This window comes from Lissotriton vulgaris, chromosome 5, assembly GCF_964263255.1.
Source record: "Lissotriton vulgaris chromosome 5, aLisVul1.2, whole genome shotgun sequence".
In the NCBI taxonomy this organism is placed as follows: Eukaryota; Metazoa; Chordata; class Amphibia; order Caudata; family Salamandridae; genus Lissotriton; species Lissotriton vulgaris.
Window position 1 is genome coordinate 1,343,113,556 of NC_141693.1, and position 20,314 is coordinate 1,343,133,869.

A 20,314-nucleotide genomic window follows, 5' to 3' on the forward strand; every position below is an offset into this window, starting at 1 on the left:
TCCGTCACAACTACGTGCTCCGGTTGGGGTAGGGAGAGGGATCTGCTGCTGACCCAATCACGGTCCGTGAGTCACCACTGCAACTGTCTTGCAGTGCCCTCCGAGATCAAGACATGGTCGGACATGTTGCCCTGATGCTGGGCCCACTGAAACTTCAGGTCCCACTGCAGAGCCCGCATCCGCCACCCGGCGTGATGCACCAGAAGGATGCAGGAGGCCATCAGCCCCAGAAGCCGCAGCGTCAACCTGACCGAGACTCGGGATAGCGGCTAAAAGATCGGAATCAGAGCCTGAATATCCCGAACCCACTGTTCGGGAGGATAAACCCGAAACTGCGCCGAGTCTAGAACCGCTCCGATGAGGAGGAGCTTCTGAGAGGGACACAGGTGTGACTTCGGCACATTGATGGAGAACCCCAGAAGGTGCAGGAGGTCGGCCGTAGTCTGGAGGTGGCTGACGACTGTCTGGGGTGAGCCCGCCTTCAACAACCAGTCGTCGAGGTAGGGGAAGACTGAAACCCCTAACCTGCGCAGATGAGCTGCGACCACCCCCATCACTTTCGTGAACACCCGTGGGGCGCTGGTAAGGTCGAAGGGGAGCATGGTAAACTGAAAGAGCTCGTGGCCTACAGTGAACCGCAGGTAGCGCCGGTGGGCCGGCAGGACGGGGATGTGAAAATATGCGTCCTGCAAGTCCAACGCTACCATCCAGTCTCCCAGGTCCAGGGCAGCTAAGACCTGAGCCAAAGTCAGCATCTTGAACTTCTCCTTCCGGAGGAAGCCGTTGACGTTCCTTAGGTCCAAGATAGGGCGTAGGCCCCATTTGCCCTACTTGGGAACTAGAAAGTAGTGAGAGTAACAACCACTTCCTACTTCTGGCCCAGGAACGCGCTCGATGGCCCCCTTGGCAAAGAGGGTCGAAACTTCCTCTTGCAGAAGTTGCAAGTGATCCTCCGACACCCGGTGGTACTGCGGTGGCATGGCTGGAGGGGTCGCCTCGAAGGGGAGGGAGTAGCCCCTTCGGACGATTTGCAGCACCCACCTGTCCGATGTGATGGTGCGCCAGTGGAGGAAGTGATGGCCAACCCTGCCCCCCACTGGCGTTAAATGGGCCTGAAAGCTCGGACTAGGAAGGCTTTGAGGAGGATGCTGCGGGGGTGGATGTGGACAGGCCGCACAGTTGTCCCCTGTCACCACCGCGACGGTAACCACGTCTGCCACCGCGCTGCATGTTGGTCTGCGGCCCGTGGCTGTCAGGACGTGGGGAAGCACCCCTTCCGTGGCCACAAAAGGAGCGCTGGGCAGAAGATTGCGGACGTGGGGCCGACAGGCCCAAGGACTTGGCCGTAGCCCTGGAGTCCTTGAAGCGTTCCAGCGCATGATCTGCCTTGCCACCAAAGAGATGGCTGCCATCAAATGGCATGTCCATAGGGTGTTTTTGGACATCGGCCTAAAAGTTGGCGGACCTCAGCCAGGCATGGCGGCGAACCACCACAGACGTGGAAATCGCTCTTCCTAGCGAGTACGTGGTATCCAGTCCACATCGTATTGAGTACCGCGCTGCGTCTCTTCCCTCTGCGAGGGCTTGAGCGAGTTTCGACTGGGCTCCCTCCGGGCACTCAGGCAGCACGGCTGCAACCATATCCCACAAAGAGTGGGTGTAACGGCCCAAGAGGCATGCGGTTTTGACCGACCGCAACCCCAAACTAAGGGAGGAGAACATCTTATTTCCGAACTGTTGATACCTCTTGGATTCCCGATCTGGTGGTGCCGTTGGGAATGCGGATCTCAGGGTGGGGTGGGTGGACAAGAAAATAGGGTCGCCCGGGGCTGGGCGGTGGCGCCTAGCGATGTTCCTATCTACAGGGGGACCTGTAGTGGACCTGGACCAAGTGCCCAACAGGACGTTCGTGAGAGCCTCATTAAACGGCAGTAGAGGCTCTGGGGAGATTGCCTGCGGTTTAAGGACCTCTGTGAGGATGTTAGACCTCACTGTTGCGACGGGGAGCTCAAGAGCCAAGGCCTTGGCTGTCCTCATCAGTACCACACTATAAGCAGCCCCCTCCTCCGTAGCCACGGTAGGAGGGGAGACAAAACCAGTGTCCCCGGAGGATATTCAGGCCACTGGCTTCCCCTAGTTCCTGTGTCCAGTCCTGAAATGACTGACACTCACGTGCCAGTCCCCCTCGTCGTCCATGTCCTAAAATTCAGGTGTAAAGGATGGACCCAGATCCTCGAAGTACTCTGCTTCGGCCGGCGCCGAATGCGGTGTCGAGCGACGGCGCTCCGCCGCCGGATCCGTACCGAGTGGTAGACCAGGGATGGCATTGTGCCGGGACAAGGCCGGGGATGACACCCTAGGGGCCGATGCCGGCGGGGTCGTAAGGTCGACCAGTGGCGACCCGGATTTAGCGGGACCTTGCGGCGTCGGGATCGAAGTCGCAGAAGGCGGTGGGGCCGAAGCACCCAACGGCGCCGGGGCCGAAGCACCCGGCCCGCTTGGGCTCCCAAGCGACCCCATAGCCATGAGGAAGGCATCGATCTCCTCCGGCGTCGTGTTCTGCCCAGGGACTGGCAGGTATGGAGCAGGCCGAGGCGCCTGCCGCTCCGGTGGAGCCGCGTGGGCGGTGTCACCCAAACCCCCAGCCGCGTCGCGCGAGTGTCGGGGGGAGTCAGAAGAGCGATATTGCCTCTTCGACTTCTTGTGCCTCTTACCTGAGGACTTGGAGCCAGATGAGTGGTGTAAACTCGCCGAGCTGTGATGACTCCGCCCCGTGACCAGTCCCTCGACCACCTTCCGGACCGGGACCTCGAGCGGCGCAAGCCGACTGCCGGAACTCTAGGCGCTTACGGGACCGCTCCCGCATAGCCTTCGACGTCAAGGCCCGACAATCAGGGCACGACTTGTCACCCACCTCAGGCGGTGACAATCGGCACAGGGTTTGCACCTGGGCATCCCTATCGGCACCGAGAGTCTACTGACTCGAAAGGGGATCCAAAAGAGACCAAAAAAGTTAGTCAAAAAATGACTTAGAAGTACTGCTTTTTCCGGATCTGCGCTTCCTGGCACGGAAAAAAAGAAGAACTGACGTCATTGCGGGAGGGCGGAGTCTAAGTACTCCGACGACGTCATACCGGGGCCAACGACGCCGACGAAGGACGCAGAGCCGCAGACAACGCCTACCGACGCGCAGGGGTACTGCTACGCAAAACTTTCCGGATCCAGTCTGACGCCTGGTGATATTCTAAGGTAAGGAATCTAACACTAACCTATTTCTTTCAGATACAGCTCTTCCAGGCTGCAATGACAGTCTGGGACCCATGTTGTGCTTTGTCACACATAGGGTGGCAGAATCAATGCTACAGCCCTAGGTGGACACTCAAACTTACATGCCCTGGGTACCATCGGTACCATGTATTAGGGACTTATAAGTAAGTCAGCTTATGCCAATTGGGGGTAGCGAATTCAACATGCACTTTGTAATTGGTTACGACACTGGCACTGAGGTCTGGTTAGCAGTCCTCAGTGCACTCTTAGAGTCAAAAAACCAACAGCATCAGTCCAAAACTTTGGAGGTGATCATGCAAAACAAGACATTTCCATACATCCACCCAACCTCCTGAGAGTGCTCCAAAGCACACAGGCCCCCAGACCCAATTGCCTTCAGTAAGTGCACCTTCCTCTGCAAAGATACCATCTGTCTCTCTACATTCCGTTTACTGCTGCTTATGAGCTGTTGTACTATTGTCAAGTCTGAAATACTAAGCAAGCATAAGTGAACTTACTCATTTCTGTATTCACAGAAGTTAGGACACCTAAATGCCTTCTGTGAATACCGAAAGTCTTAAAATTAGGATTTTTCTCAATTTAGTAGTAGTAAAGTTAGGACTCCTAACTTTAGGACTCCTAAATGCCTTCTGTGAATACCGAAAGTCCTAAAATTAGGATTGTTCTCAATTTAGTAGTAGTAAAGTTAGGACTCCTAACTTTACTACTACTAAATTAAAAAAAAAATTAATTTTAGGAATTTCGGTATTCACAGAAGGCATTTAGGAGTCCTAAAGTTAGGAGTCCTAACTTCTGTGAATACCGAAATGAGTAAGTTCATTCTGTGAATACCAAACGTAGTAAGTGCATTCTGTGAATGCCAAAAGTAGTAAATTCATTCTGTGAATACCAAAAGTAGTAAGTGCAATCTGTGAATACCAAAACAGTAGTAAGTTTAGAATTGAGTCTTCAGTTCATTCTGTGAATCGGGCCCAAAGTCTCCTGAGCAAAAAATACTTATCCTCCGGTGTGTACAAGCAATTTCCCAGCAAGTTGGAATTTTAAGAAGCCACGCTTCAATGCTGTCATTGTCATGCAGAGAAGGAGTTTGACAGGGTTACTGTGCAAAACTCACCAGACTAAGTGGTTCCCTGTTATATAGTTTGTTCACAAAAAGATTATGCTCATCATCGTAGTTGCCATACTTTTCCCACGTAAAGTTTTAGAGTGTCATTTAGGATTTTGCGGGTTTTACCCAGAATTGCTAAGTAAAGCATAGCGGGCACGGGCAGGAAAAGCCAACAATTGTTCCTGACACACACGGGAATATATATCACCCTAAGTGTCAGTGACATGAGTGCAATTAGCACCTCGATTATTTTGTACTGTCAATCCGAACCAGGGGCCTAACGCCGGCCACTGCAGACAGGGGAGCTCCCAGCCATTCAGGGGTTCCAACCATTGAGAGGCCCACCACTCAGCCCAAAGTTCCTATGGTAAAAGACTGTACTCACCACGGAGTTAGTCCTGTAACAACTAACTGCATCATGACTCATTTTACTGAACTCTATAGCTTGGCTTTGAACATTGTATCACATCCTGGAAAATGTGTTATATATTGCCTGCAGAGGTTTCAGTTGAAAGTTTTGTGCCAAATAAAATGGCCTGCTAACATAAAACATATTTCAAAAGCAAATGAAGTTGCAAAAAACAAATTATGGAATTTAAATCAATAGTACATTAAAATATAAGATAAAACTTACTCTTTTTGAATTAACTCGGCTTTTAGGTCTGCAAGGCGTTTATAGCAATTCTCTTCAGTATCGGAAGAAGCACTTATTTGCATTTTCAGTTCATTTATTTCGTCCTATACGATACATAAATATTTAATTAAGAAACATTATGTTCTTAGATTTTCTAAAGCGAGTCACACAAACCTAGTTCTCCGTTTAGTACTACACATTTAGGGCTACGTTAAAATTAACCTATTAGTTGAGGAGTTAATACTAGACCAGGTGAATATGATTAATGTCAGGTACAGTATTTAATGCCTGTGCCATTACCAACTAATTTCACGTTCCATACCTCTGTATTGAAGATAATATGACAAGACTTCAAAGTATGAAACTCGGAGCATTGTTGTGAATCCCTACACACATTCCACCAGGTTTTAGCTAACTGATTCTATGCAAAGAAAAAGTTTGATTTGGTTCACTACTTGCACTCCCATTTCAATCGTAAATTTACATGTGTACCCTGACTTGTATTACAAGGGTACTTAGAATAAAGCCCTTAGAACAACATTATATGTCAACGAATTAGCAAAGAAATGCCGATTAAATTAATGTGAAGGGATAAATATTGCATATGTTTTTTGACAAGCTTAAAAGTTTAAGCTTACTAAAAAAAAGTTGTACGCAGCGTGAAGAAGATATATTAAGAGCTAGGTGATTATGATGGAGCAGAGGGCTGGGGAAGATTATATTCGGAAAATAATATATTTTCCTAAAGGATCAGCAAGCTTGGGAAAAATGTCTTTCATAGTCATTCAAATACTCCTAGGCCTTGCTCTTACTTGGAAAAAGACTCTCACGCGTAATCATGTGTCCACCTGCTCCTGATGTTATAATTTCTGGCAAGTTCAGTGTTTGTTTCACACTTATTCCCCAGTACAGTTCAATAATATGGGGTTTATTCAGAACTTGGAGGAGTATGAGAACTGTTGTAAATTAGTAGGGCTTTCACCTCGCTAAATTAGAGCCTTACCATCTCTATCTTGAGGTACGGAAACCACAGGGTTTTCACAAGTTTAACCAAAATAAACCCTTTATTTGGCAAAAACTCTTGCCTAGCCAGTCCGTAACCACAGGGTCATCGGGTCAACGAGAGAGTCACCTCGCCGTACACTGGGCAGGGTGGCCATCACTAGTTGTGAATATAGAACAGTAGGGCGCACTCCTGTGGGATACTATGGGTAATGGTAGGTAAGAAGGTAGGTGGTGCAATCAGGTTGGTCCTCCTGAGTATGAGGAATTTGTAAGCAATCGAAAAAAGCACTCTCCTACGGACAAGAGTGTCTCCCTGATGCACTCAGAGTAATGTTCAGTTTTTTATTCCATAGGTATAACACTTTTCTCTGGAGACTCTAGGTATGGTCAACAGCTTTATTCTTAGTTTTCCGGTTAATCTTTGAGTGTTCATCAATTCCGATATTATTCCTTCATAATAACTATAATGGTAAATCTAACAATTTTTAATGCCCAATGCATTTCGGGCACAGATGCCCTTCTTCAGGGGATATACACACTGTAAATAAGATGAAATGAGGTATCAGCACAATGAACTAAATGGGAATTAACAGAAGTTAATGGGGGGTGACAATCCCCAGGTCGTTTGTTGAAATGCTACATGCACATACGGTGTCTGTGATTAGTATAGTGAATCCGTACGAAAACCTGCAGGGTGACTATTAGTGTGACACGAAGAAATGAAAACAAATCGACAGGTGCGGTAATGCGGAGCAATTAAAACAAATCGACAAGTGCGTTAAACCGGTGTGCAATTTTCACTAAAAAGATGAAAGCATAAGTGTGTGAATGGTACCCAAAACGTTATATGAAGTGGTGAAGTGGTGTGGCTCACTGGTTAGAGGCGGCAGACCCGTAAGCAGAGGACGGCCCGGGACCAGGGTTCGATTCCCGACGCGGCAGGGTCGTGGACCATGTTCAGCGGGCTCGATAATTCTCGCCTCGGTGCCTACTCCAGTAAGGGACCACACTCGGCAACTCTGGGCATTAGCTTGCCTCATCTTCACAACGGCCCCCCCAGACCGCCGGGGATGCTTGGTCGCACCTTAGAGATACCGATTAGGGACCATCTCTAAGGTTGAGCCAGGACGGGTTCCCCAGCGGTCGAAGCGTGGAGATACTCCTCCGGGAGTCGATTCCTAGCCCTATATAAACCCACAATTATATGCGTGAGGTTCATTACATTCGAAGTAATGGTGCCAAACCCATGAACTCTTCCAAAGTAATGGTGCCAAATACATGTGTAGAACAAAGCATACTAAGACCAGTGCTTTAAATGGGGAAAAAGAAGTGCAGGTACTCATCAGATCAAGCTGGGGGCGTGGCAAGGATGCGGGGCTAGAGGCGGGTCTGAGGGTGGGTCTAATGAAAAACATTTGAAGGGCGCAAGATTTTTTTCGGTTTGCGAATGATGAAAAATTGCTTCCCTTCGCAATTTATTGTCAATGCCCTTGCATGTATTAAGTTGTACTAGTTGACAGACTTGAAAGGTAACTATCAGGTTTAAACAAAACATTAAAAGGTGCAGAGACTAGTTTTACTGAAAATTAATTAAAGGAAAAAAGACTACGTACTAAAATGCAACTCTGACCCGCATCGGGTGGAAGGAAGCCATCAGTTGTCATGCTAGTGATCCTGGCAAAAGCAAGTTATCTGGGGTCTCACAACAGAGCAATAATATTTCACCCTTTCATTCATTTTCTAGATTCTGTACCACCTAGAAAAACCTCGTCCAAAATTCTGAGGGGCTAGTAAAAGGATGGAGGCACATGTAACCATGTACATATGAGCACGGTGTCACTGATGATGGTGGTCAGCAGGCCTGCTGTAGCCACTGTTTCTGGTATGGGAGGCACCCTGTACCCACATGTGTTTGATGCTCAAAGCTTCCCTTAGGCCTGCTCCTTCTCCTCAAGTCCAAGGCTTGGCTTCCTCCCTTGGGTGCTTTAGGTTCCCTGGTGCTCCCACTCCTACTGTGTGGCTCACTTTTTTCATGAATGCCATATACAGCCAGCTGTTGTGTCAACTGGTGATGACCAGTCTGGGGCACCTCCTGGTGCAGTGGAACCCTACAGATTTCTAAGCTGCTGTAGTGGAAATTGGGAGTGACATCGGGAGGGGCAGACATTTGGCACTATTCGTTCATATCTCTGTACTGCTCACAGCAGCACACTTATGGATGCCTCCACAGTATTGCACTGGAAATAATGCCTATGATTCCCCGGCTAACCATGATCCTTCCTTCTTTCGACTTCTCTGCCTGCTCCCTCCTTCTAGTGCAGGGATATGTGTCCTGGCCTGTAGTGGTGTGGGTGGTTCTTCAGTTCCCTGCCTGGCCTGAGGGGTCATGCCCACTGACCACATCTGAAATGACAACTACATTCTTGGAACAATATTTACAGTAGTCTGTGTACCACTTTGCCAATTCACTAATTTTACATGGATGGAAATTAATTTTCATATTATACTTTTGTCACAACACTTTTTTTCTTTTGTGTGAAGTACTCCATTAGAGAGTGTGTTTTCAAGCCACCTCCCTTCTGTATGTCTTTCCTCTGCACTCAGTGTTGTTCTGTGTTGACTGACAGCTTCTCCCAGCCCCTCACTTTTGCTGTGCTCACCCATCTGCTTTTTCACATCTCCTCACCTGTGCACTCCATGTTGCTTTCCCCCAACCCGTGTTTCTTTTACTCCCATACAGTTAAAAAACACTGGCAAACTCAACAAGTCACAAAAGTGAGGCCTACTGACTTTGCCAATGCTTGTATTCATTGTTGCTTTTGCTGAGGGAATTAGGTCCCACTGCCCGAGACATAAGTAAAATCAACAGGTTCCACAGGACAGGTCCGGGGCTTGGCCAAGAGTCGCATCTCCAACAGCCTTGATGCATGCGTCACACAGAGAACGTCTAGCAGCACAATGCCACACTTGCTAGACAGCAAAACCTGGGGGAGGATTTACTTGTTTACAACCCTACCTGGTGTTTGTTTAGGAGGTAAAAGTACACAAATAGAGGATGAAAAGCTGCCCCCTCCAGAGGGTACAGTGTGCTTCTCATTACAAGCCCGTGCTCCACAGCGGACGTACTTTAATGTGGTAGAGGGGAGGACCCCTCAAGAGCAGCTACATGCTCTGCCCTAAGGTGTGGTAGGATTTCCACCAGATGCCGGGGGCTTCCTTTGAGTCTTGTGAGATACCACTGGGCACGTCCTGTAGGGTGCATTCCATAGGGACGCTGCGCATTTTCCCCAAAAAATCAGCAGTCTAGCCTTTAAGGTGCTAACGCATATAGATAACGACATGCACAAATGAGTGCAGACTATTTTTTCCTCCCCTCCTTGCACCTCACCTTTTTCTCTCGTCCAGTGGCTGTGCACATTTTCATTTCATTCTTCAAGCAAAAGTCAGAGTGGAGCTGCGGGGGCTCTATAAGAAGTTGTGAAACATATCAAAACCTCATTAAGAAACAAAAAGGTCTTTCAAAGACCTGCGAAGTACTCGCATGCGGCTGTGTGTGCGCCCGGCAACCTGTCTCACCCAGGCTACCACACACGGCGGGGTGGGGCTGGGGGGTTGTTGTACTGAAGTCCAATGGGCATTGCGCGCCTGTGTCACACGTTACTCTGCCTTGGTGCCATGGCGTTACTGCCCTCCTTGTGAAATCACCAATATCTGCGCATGCGCCGCAGTGTAGAAATGCGATGCTCACGACTATGTGTGACGGAGAAGTGCCGGTACTCCAGGGGAAAAAAAAAGAAGTGCCGGTACTCAGTACCGGCCCATTTGAAGCACAGACTAAGACCGTAACTCACGTAGGTGTCATGGTCCTCTCTCCTGCTTGAGTAATGCTTTGAACCGAACAAGGGGGAAATTAGACGGGAACCCCTTGTGAAACGGAAAAGTTAAAGGAGGCTGAAAGCCGAAGTGCACTTACGTAGTTGCAGATCGGTAAACTCTGCGAACGTGCGGTGCCCCAAAGGGTGTACCCGGGCCATGATCTCTCGGAAATATATGTAAGTCACGTTGTGATTCTGAGCATGCCACCTGGAAGTGAAAACTGGTTTTAGCCGGGTGTGTACATATAATATGTGTATTTTGTATCCCCCAAGTGTGTCAATGATGACAGTGATTCTTACATTAAAAAGCACGCACTGTAGCACTGAAGAAAAGGTGCCCCCCAACATGAATACCCCGGAGGGGAACAAGTCAACTACAACTGTGTAAGTGTTGGACCTGGCTCTTTTTGGCAGGTTTACTCGTGAACTTTTTGCCTTAAGCTCGGCCATGGTGGTGGTGGATTTAAGCCTCTGGGCACTTTAGCACTGTAACCCAGTGTAAAGTGCGTCCGACTCTGTGTATGTGTGGTGAGATTGGCCTGCCCTCTCATTGGAATGCATGGAGGGTAAGTGTGTCCATGGTAATTCCTGGTATGAGAGGAATGCAGGGTAGAGTTTAGTAGGTATGAACTCGTGAGGATAAATGCTGCTCAATAGTGTGCACAGATTTATGATGACTGGCGGAGAAATGCCACTTTTAGAAGTTGGCATTTCTGTGTGCTATATGTCCGCCTGCCTGATGTGAATTGCATGTCTGCCTTGTGATTGACAGGAGCTGAGGGGTGTGGGTGGCTTCAGGAGGGGCAGGGTGAGTCAGCTAGGCTGAATGGGACACCTGGGCTAAGAGTATTGGGAGGGGTAGTCCCCTGACTCAGAATAGGACTGTGCCCAGGCTGTACAATGCTGGCTCCGCCCCCTGTGGTGTGTCTGATCACTGAGCCCCCACCTGACAAAGGGGAATAAGAACTTCCAAAACAAAGTGCTCCAAATCCCCCCTAAACCAGTTCTGACTGGTATCCCCAAGCCCTGTGCTGTGACACAAAGGTAAATGCTAGTATACATATAGGGGCTGTGACCCCATGAAAATGTTCAGTTAAGTCTTTGTGTGCTGTTCCCGCCGGGGAGAGCTGCTGCTGGGGCCTAGGGGGGGTTGCCAGGAGTGCTTACCTCCCTGGGCCCTGCATTGCCCCTTTGGTTCCTAAAGGACTTTTGGGACCCTTTTGCCTGTGATCCTTCAGGACCTTATTGCTGTATTCTGCGCCCTGTGAGCGCTTTACCCCAACATTCCCCAAAGGAGAGGGAGAGCATGATCTTCGCAGAACGGCACTGCAGTTCGAGGGAATCCCGACCTGGGGATTCCCCACATTTTTGGTGTTTGTTCTTCGGGTGTCCACCCCGCTCATTTTGATAATTTAATCGTGGGTGCCCACCCCACATGGCCGCTTCAGCGGGAGCCCACCCCGCTTTATACTTTTAAATCAAGAGGGAGCCTACCCCTCATTGCCGCATCTTGACAAGAATCACCGCAGCGTCACCAAAATTGGAAGTCGGGCAACGTCGTGCCTGATGTGGGGCAGGACTTTTGCTTCCCCGAGGTAAGTCCGGCTCCCACGGGACGGCCAGAAGAGGTAGTCTACCAAGGCCGTGGAGTAAAGCACGGGGCTCCCGTGAGTGAGGAAAGCCCTGCGCCAGTGCCGGGCGTGATGATGCAGAGTCCTAGGTCCCAGGAGGGGGCCCGGGTGAAGTAAACCGAGAATCCAGACGGGAGCCCACCCCGTGCTGAACATTGTAAGGAGTGGAGATCCGAGGAGACCCAGAGCAGCACCAGTGAGTCCCGGTGAGTGGGGGCTCGAGTTGTGTAGTGCCTGTTGGAGGCACAGATGCTAAGCGGCCCCGTCTGGCAGCGGGCCACTCCAATGCTTAGGGAAAGTTTCTTGTAGGAATGGAAGAGCCCCAGAGGGCTCCAGTGACTTGAGGCATATCGAGGCACATTGACGGTGCCTGGGCGGTCCCGCCAGAGAGCGGGCCGCCCCAACAATGGAGCCAAAGCCAAGCACTGGAGCCAAAGAAGACCTCCACAGGCCGAAGGCACAGGAGTTGCAAGAGGACTTCGAGCAGCTTATCCAGGGATGCAGGCCCAAGGTGCAAAGGATGCAATGCAGGCGAAGACCTTGGCTACAGAGAAGATTGGCGTTTGTGCTTCTTTGAGCCTGAAGATCTCTGGAGGAGCGAGTCAAGAAGCCTCGGTAACGGCAAGTGGGTGCGGTGCACAGGGGTTCTGTTCCAGCGGTTCCGATGAGGGATACTGGTCTCAAACTCAGTGTGAAGACAGTGTAGGCCTTGAGGGAGTTGCAGAACCACCTCTTCTGTTGCTGAGCCTTTCTGAGTCCGTGGGAACCCAGGATCAGCAGGCCCGTCAGCTGTGTCGTGGGACCTGCAGATGCACGGGAGTGACTCCTTCACTCAAGGGAGATTTTTTCGGGTGTCTTGGATATCCACAAGCCTTGTGAAAAACCTGTATGTAGCACAGGCACAGACATTGCAGCAGACTAGCAGGACAACGAGACCAGGAGCAGCAGGAGTCTTCCCAGTTGCAGTCTCGGTCCCAATGCAAAGACCAGAGTGCCCAGACGATTGAAGTTGAAGTGGTATGTTATCTGAATCTTGTACCACGACGAATCTAGGGACCCACCCACAGGTAAGTCCTTAAGTATGCTATGGAAAGGTTTGGAACGATTCAGGGTTCCCTTCCAGGAGAGGGGTCGGACAGTGGAGAGGATACTCCAAAGTCCTTTGTCCAGTTTTGCGCGAAAGTGGGAGACACCAGCTCCCTGAACTAGTTTGGATGGAGTATGCAAGGCGGGCAGCAAATGTGTCCTTCAAGCAGCCTAAGTGGTGATGTCCAGCACACCCCCCCTATCCCAATACAATAAGTCCCGTCTGGGAGGTGGTCACACCTACCTGTGACAGGATACCTATTGCCCTGCCATCTTCTGCTCCAGCTTGGCAGCAGCAGGAGGAAGGTAGAATTGTGTCTCTGGACAGCTACAGCCATAATTTGCTGTACGAATTTAGAGGAGCTTGGAATTATACTACCACATCGTTTACGATGTGGGAGTATGATTCCAACATGTTTGATACCAAACATGAAAGTGCTTGTTACAGCCAGTTTAGAGATGGTCATCGAGTAATGACACATGCAGGGGCACCCTCACGCATAGAACCGAGCGCCCTGCCTTCAGAATTGAAAGGCCTGCCTTAGGGCTGACGTATAGGTTTTAAGTGCGGTGACCTCAGGTATAAGGAAACATATCTGTCGGAAGTGGTGCCAGCACCAGCTTACACAGACTACAATGGCAGGCCTGTAGTCACAATTTGATTGGTCTAATGCAGGGGTCTCCAAACCGGTCCTGGAGGGCCGAATTAATGCCAGATTTTAAAAATTACTACATGTATCTCAAAGGGGATATCCAAAAAATCTGGCATGGATCCGGCCCTCCAGGACCGGTTTGGAGACCCCTGGTGCCATAATACATGCTTCAGCCCATGGGAGACCCCTGGTTTACCTATGTCCTGTGTACCTTAGTACCATATACTAATCAGGGTACACCAGTATCCAAACTGGAGTGTACCTAAGTACTCATCATGTCCAATTTAGGGAAGAAGCACAGTGACTGGGGTCCTGATTAGTAGGATCCCAGTCAGAATAGTCAGTAAAACATAATGATACTAGTAAAAAGTGGGGGTGACCATAAAAGCAGATCCTATTTTCCTACAATACTTTACTCTCTTTTTGTGGTAGTGTTGGCGAGCAGTTAGGCTTATAAGAGGGTTGTGTTAAGCATTTGATGTACACACTCAGTCAAGAAATGATTACAGACACTGACTAAATCCGAGTCCAATTGTTTGTATAAAAATATTATTTTGTTACTTTTTATGTTAGAACCAAGAAGAGCTCAGTTGCAGGTAAGTACCAGTTTAAAAATAGCAATACTTGTAGATACAAGTAGGAATGTGTTGCCAATAACAATAGAAATACTTTAAAAAATGTTTACCATTGCCATCCAATTTAAAAAGGCAGTATAGAATTTGGGATACAGTTAAAAATAATTTTGCCATGCAATTCAATTGCAAACGCAATGTTAACGGTGCACAATGGCACACAACAGATTTCCTAAGCAGAAATTTGTCACAGCTGAAAAACATACAATGCACAGCATTCAGTGGTTCACCTTCGAGGAGCAGACAGGTAGAGGGTTCTGGTCCTAGGTTCCAAAGTTAGTCTTGCAGGAAACTCCATACTTTTGGTGGGAGAACGGGACAAAGGAACAGTGTAGCTGATGCACTACTAAAATAGGCCACTTGGATGAAGGTTGTTAAAAGGGACTTCCAAGGAAGTCAGAGGTCTCCCCAAAGAGAGAGAGGGTTGCAAGGGCCATGAGACCTTAAGGCCACATCAGATTTTTGGAGATACCAGCCAGATGGACAGGGAGCAGCACAAACAGGACAGCTTGACACTGTGCACAAAAGCGTGCCTCACAGTCAGAGCTGGCACATTTCTCGTCAGGTTTCCGGGTCTTCCGGGCCACTAAGAGAGTTGGTCTCCAGAAGCTGGATGTTCCTTGAAGGGTGCTGGAAAGCGTACTAGGACTCGTTTCACCTAATTTTGTGGGTGCAGTGGCCTGGTACCCCAGGTGCGGGTGCTGATCTGACCATTCTGAGTGATGGTACCAAAGCTCACCCCTCAACGGTTTCAGATGGACCGGGCAAAGCAAAAACACAGTATAGGACTTAGTGGATTTTTGCGCCTGCAGCTGCAGGGGAGCAGTACTTCTGTCCCGAGGTAGATTTTTGGCAATTAGTGAAGGCTGGCAGCTCTCTGGGTTTGTAGAGGCACACAGCTGCAAAGTAGTTGATGGAGGTGATTCTCAAGTTGCAGAGTCGAAGGCAAGGGTTTGGCACCAAAATTACTCTTAGGATCTTCAGTTCTCACTCCAGCAGCAGTTCCTCCTCTTGTTCGAGCCTTGGTCTGTAGAAATCCAGTGTCCTGGTTCAGGGAAGCTTTAACTCTAGCTTTAGGGGCGTTTTAGGGGAGTAACAGGCATGGGCTAATTGGCCCTCAACATTGGGGTGGATACACCTCCTAAATGCTAACCTCCAGTGGTATAGTGGCAGTTCCCTAAACCGTATTTGCCATCTCTTCCCATCTTCAAGATGGTGGAAAGTAATTTTTTTGCTTTATCTGGCATCTCCCACCAGAGGAGTGGGTTTGCTAGAGGAGGAAACAACTCCTGGCTAATTTTGGGTTTCCCTCCTTTCTTCCCGCCAAAAGGGGCAGGGATAGGAAGGGGGAGGGGCTTTCCCTGCTACTTGAGGGGCTGGGGGAGGTGAACAAAGGGCATTGAGCCCTTTGAAGCTCGCCACCTGGGCTTACTCATCCTAACTAGGAGGGGTTGTGAAGAACTCTGCCCATCGCAGGCTGTATTCTGGGCGCTGAGAGCGCTGGCTCTCACCCCATGAGTCCAGAACAGGCTTGCTCAGACAAGTAAACAAATCCAACCGTGACATCAGGATGAGTTCATTATTTGGAGTAGTTTGGTATCAAATGCTACTAGGTTCAATAAAGCCAACATGGTGCTGTGAAACTCGAGTTTGGGGAGTTTACAGCCCATGGACTCTCTATGGCTTCACTGTCACTTACAATATTAAGAATAGACTTAATATTGCAGGGTCTTATCTACTCATGCCGATATATTCTGATCATAGATATATTGCAACCTGCCTTAGGGCTGAGAGGCCTTCCAAAGGGGTGACTTACACACACCATGCAGTGCTGTTTTGGCCTGGCCATGTCAACTTTTAGGGCCCCATGCATCAAACCAAATATCGGTCGCAAACGGGTAGATTCTCAGAATCCGCCCCTTTGCCACCGGTATTTTTGCATTTGGGATGCATCATCCCAAATGCAAAAATCGCAATTTAAGGAATATCTATATTGGGATTCATTGAATTGCGATTGCATTTAAGGAATCCCAAATTGAGATTCCTTAAATGCAATGCATGAAAGTTAAAAAATTTGCGATTTCGCTAATAGGAGTAGCTAATTACCATGTAGTTGAACTTCATGGTAATTTGCTAAAACTTTGAGAAATGCACTTTTGTGCATTTTTCAAAATTTCATGTTGCGCACAAACATGCCCTTAGGGCATGTGTGTGTGCAACATATGTGCAGAGATCAATTTAAGGGATGAAACAGGGTGTCATGTTGACACCCTTGCACCCTTGAAATTGCATTGGCAATTTGCGAGTACCTATTGGTACTCGCAAATTGCTCATCAATCTCCACTTCATTCCTATGGGCTGTAGGCCCATAGGAATGAATGGGACAGCATTCCTTAATTGCAACTAAGGAATGTTTAGGAATCGCTATTTTTATGGCAATTCCTACATGTATAGGCTTTTGCGATTCCTAAATAGCAATTCCTTAAAAATCGCTATTTAGAATCGCAAAAGCCTACGTTGATGCATGTGCCAGATAGTCTTTCTCTGCACCAAGATGTATTAGAGTAGGACCTGCTTACTATGGTTACCCCTTCTTTTTGCTGGTGTTTCACTGTTTTTCGACTTTAGTCTGGCTGGGGCCCTGCTGTCCAGGACCCCAGCCTAGCTGCTTCCTCTCTAAAACGATTGCATGTACTTTAGGTACACTCCAGTTTGGTTACTGGGGTGCCCTTGTGAGTCCCTAGTATATGGTACCTTAGGTAGATGGGTACCCAAGAGGCCTACAAGGGCTGAAAGATGTATTATGAAAGCCGACTTGGAAGCCTTCCAAAATGACACCACAGAACTGCTACTGCAGCCTGGGTAAGGTTGTGCATGCACCCCATACTAAGATATAGGTTACCTATATCTACCTTTAATCACTGACACATATAAACCTATCAGTCACTCCTATGGCAGGCCTTATCAATTCTGAAGGCAGAGTGCTTGGTTTTGTGTGAGAGGGTGCCCATGCATGAGCAGGACCCGCTGCAGCTTTTGGACTCTATTCTCTGAAGCTGTTCTGTGATGCAGCCAGACCATATACTCTTAAGTGCATTATAACCCCGTGGTAAATGCTAACTTTGGAATGGCTGCATCGAAACATGTTGTGTTTGGTGTGAAACATTTTGGGATCCTACCCCACACCAGTCCTGGCGGCGGGGGTTGAATTCCACCCTTCTAGAGGGAGAAGACATGTACACACTGGTCTGAACGGTAAGAGTTTAAACGTGCCCCAGCATCACAAAATGGATGCTGCAGCTACAGACACACATCTGACCTCCTGCTGCTGGACGAAACTCCGGCAGGGGAGGCCTGGACAATAGGTTTCCTGTCACAGACAGGCTTTAATGTAGTCTGCACTGGGGGCACATTTGGTGTCCCTGTGCATAGTCCAGTTAAAACCGGTAGCAGGGACACTCAGCCCCTGCTCTGGCGCGAAACTGGACAAAGGAATGGGTGTAACTAACCCTCTTTCCAAACCCTCCCATAGGCGGTTCCCCAGAATATGTCCAACCCCTTTTCTTAGTATAAGTAAGGGACCCCTGGCAACAGGACTTTAGATTGCACCTGGACAAAACTCTGAAACAGAATCCTGGAACTTCAACGCTCTACTAACGATTAGAGGACAGAAGAATCTCCCTTGGGGTCAAGGAGTGACTCCCCTCTTCAAACAGGCACCAACGAAGCATTTGCCTGTCTGCATCTCCGAAGCACCTGCCGGACTCCGAAGTATTTGCAGCCCAGGACGAGGATTTCCAGACTTCTCTACAGCCAACTTGAGTCCCCAGCAAAGCTGAGGCCCGAAGCGGTCACGAGTGACGTGGAACCGGAACTCCCGACACCGTGCACATTTGCTAAGTGCATTGACTTCCCAATCTTTACTGAAGTTGTTCTTTGGATTACTTATAACCCAAGCCTTGAGCATCATCTGCGCCGAAGATTGTGGGCCTACACTCCATGAGTGTTCCATGAGCCCGCATTTTGCATTTCCGCTTGAGGCTCCTTCACGATCCCTGGTCCATTGACTTGGGGGATTCCCATGAAGGTAACTCTGATTTTCCTTGGGTTTCCTGGTTGCTCCAGATGTGCCCTGACTCACTACCAAGTGGGGAGTCACACAAACCTTGCTGGTCTGCACCAAAGCCTATCTCTGCTTTCTGCGTGGGTTGCTGTTGCCAAGGCTTGCTGGGTCCAATCTGGGCACCGACACCGCAGCACTCAACATCATTCGTGGGACAGCTCGAATCCAGCTCCTGGTCATCGTCGACGTCTCCGGGACCCCGTGGCTGAAGAGTCAAGCTTCACCTTCTTCACCTGAAATCACCCGACATCGGTGGGTATCCGCCTATCGTGCTCCTGGTCACTGGCAAGTGACCCAGACTCTGTCCCCGCTGCTTTCAGGTTCTTCACATCTCCGATCCAGGCTTGGATCCCTCCGGACACTTTCCACTTGGACGTCAGAAGCCCTTTGCAGCAAATCGCCATTTAAAACAACGACAAAAACAGACACGAAAAGACACCTATGCACCCGGCTTCCCTGGGTGAGGTTAACTCGAGTACTCCGGTGCTCCCGTGGGTGTTGATTATAGAACCTCCTAGTTCTAAAGGGGTTTGCTCCAAGTCCTCTTCTAAGTGTCCTTTATCTTTGAATTTCCAACGGCGACTTTCCCTATTGTAGTTATTGGTGATTCGCGGCTGTGTTTAGACACTGCATACATCCCCCGTGGGTCCCCTGTGTCATTACCCTGGGTGGTTCTTGGTGGCCCCAGCGGTTCTAAAGGCTCTAGGCCTTATATCTATGCAAGTTGTGATACTTATACCACTTTATTGATATATGGTTTGGTACGCCCCTAGGGCTAAACGTATATTGTGCTAATTTATTGTGTGCTATTAAGTTTACTGAATGTACTTTTGCCTCTAGCCTCATAAATAGACTAGAGGAATGTGTTTAGAATAAATACAAATATTTTATATGCATACCTGGTGTGGTTATCCTTTCATTTGGTCATTCACTAGATTATAGACTGATAAAACAAGCTGCTTTACATTCCTTCAAGACTTAGCCTGAAGGCTGCTCTCCACAGCTACCAATAGGATAGCTTTCTTTTAAGGTTGTCTTTAAACTACTATCAATAAGGGGTCGTTTGGACTGGTGAAAGGTGCCCACTAGAATAGTGGATAGCATAAGCCAGGCCAACTTCTCACATTGGAGGCAGAGGTGGGATTCCAGCTTGCCATTGTTTTACCAGATAATCTCAAGTGCTTGATCATTTGAAAACCACTAAAGGTACCAGAGGTACATATAATACAAGTTTAAATACAGTCAGTTCTACTGAACTTAGAGTTGTGTGTCAAGGGCTTAGCGCACCCTTTCTACAACTCAAGAGAGTCCAGTAGGTAACAACTAGAGTAGGTAGGTGCATACACCACACCTCACTAGTAATGTCTTCAAGGCTAGGAATCAGTGGATCCCTGCCAGATGTCAGTACAATACAGGCATCCAAGTATGACACATTCCTTTTATCTGAGTTTAAGGCCCTGTGTACTATGAGGAAACTGAAGACAAGCAAAGGTGCCAACACCCAACGCCTCAAGGAGGTATTACTGTTTGATGACCTTAGAAAGGCTTCAGAGCCTGAAAGGGTAGGCAGTGGGGTGGGAGCAGCAGATGAGGAAGAGCCCAGTGGTCCAATCCCACAGGAATCTGACTCTGATGCTGACCAGGAAAGTGACAATAACCTTGACCTGGATAGTGCAGCTCCTACTTGTCCCCCAGGAAGAGTTGGAGATATACCAAGAAGGCCTAGATCTCCTTCTGAGGAGTCTAACCATTCTAGTGTATCTATAGGGACTTCTATCTCTTCTCATAGGTGGGACACCCCCAGGAGAAGAGAAAGAATCAGATGAGCCTTGTTGAAGCTCAGCTGAGAATACGGAGACAGAAAGGAGCATTAGAAAGGGAGACCCTAGAGCTTAAAAAAGCTAGAAAAAGATGGGACTAGAGTCCCATGGTGGCAGCAACTTCCCTACTGGTAGAGAAAGGTCTCATGACCACAGGAATTTAAACAAGATTGACCCTTCCTACCAGAGTGGGGATGACATCCACAAATGGATAACTGCACTGGAAAGGGCCTGCAAAGTTTAGAAGGTCCCCCAGGAGCAGTGGAAAGCTATCTTGTGGCTCTCCTTTGCAGACAAAGGTAGAGACAAGCTCCTCACTGTAAGAGAAGAGGATGCTGATAATTATACAGTCCTGAAGAGTGCTCTGATTGAAAGGTTTGGCCTAACCACTGAGCAATATAGAATAAAGTTCAGAGATACCCAAAAGGCTCAGACTCAGGACTGGGTAGACTTTGTTGA

At 48.6% G+C, this 20,314-nt stretch overlaps 1 protein-coding gene across 1 annotated transcript in view; it reads right to left on the minus strand.

Moving 5' to 3' along the window:
- SYCP1 (synaptonemal complex protein 1) overlaps positions 1-20,314 on the minus strand; it is a 5,090,281-nt gene that overhangs the window by 3,085,710 nt on the left and 1,984,257 nt on the right. Inside the window, exon 19 of the mRNA XM_086919665.1 lies at positions 5,031-5,134. Coding sequence (XP_086775791.1) covers positions 5,031-5,134 — 104 coding nt within the window. The remainder of the gene's footprint in view (positions 1-5,030; positions 5,135-20,314) is intronic.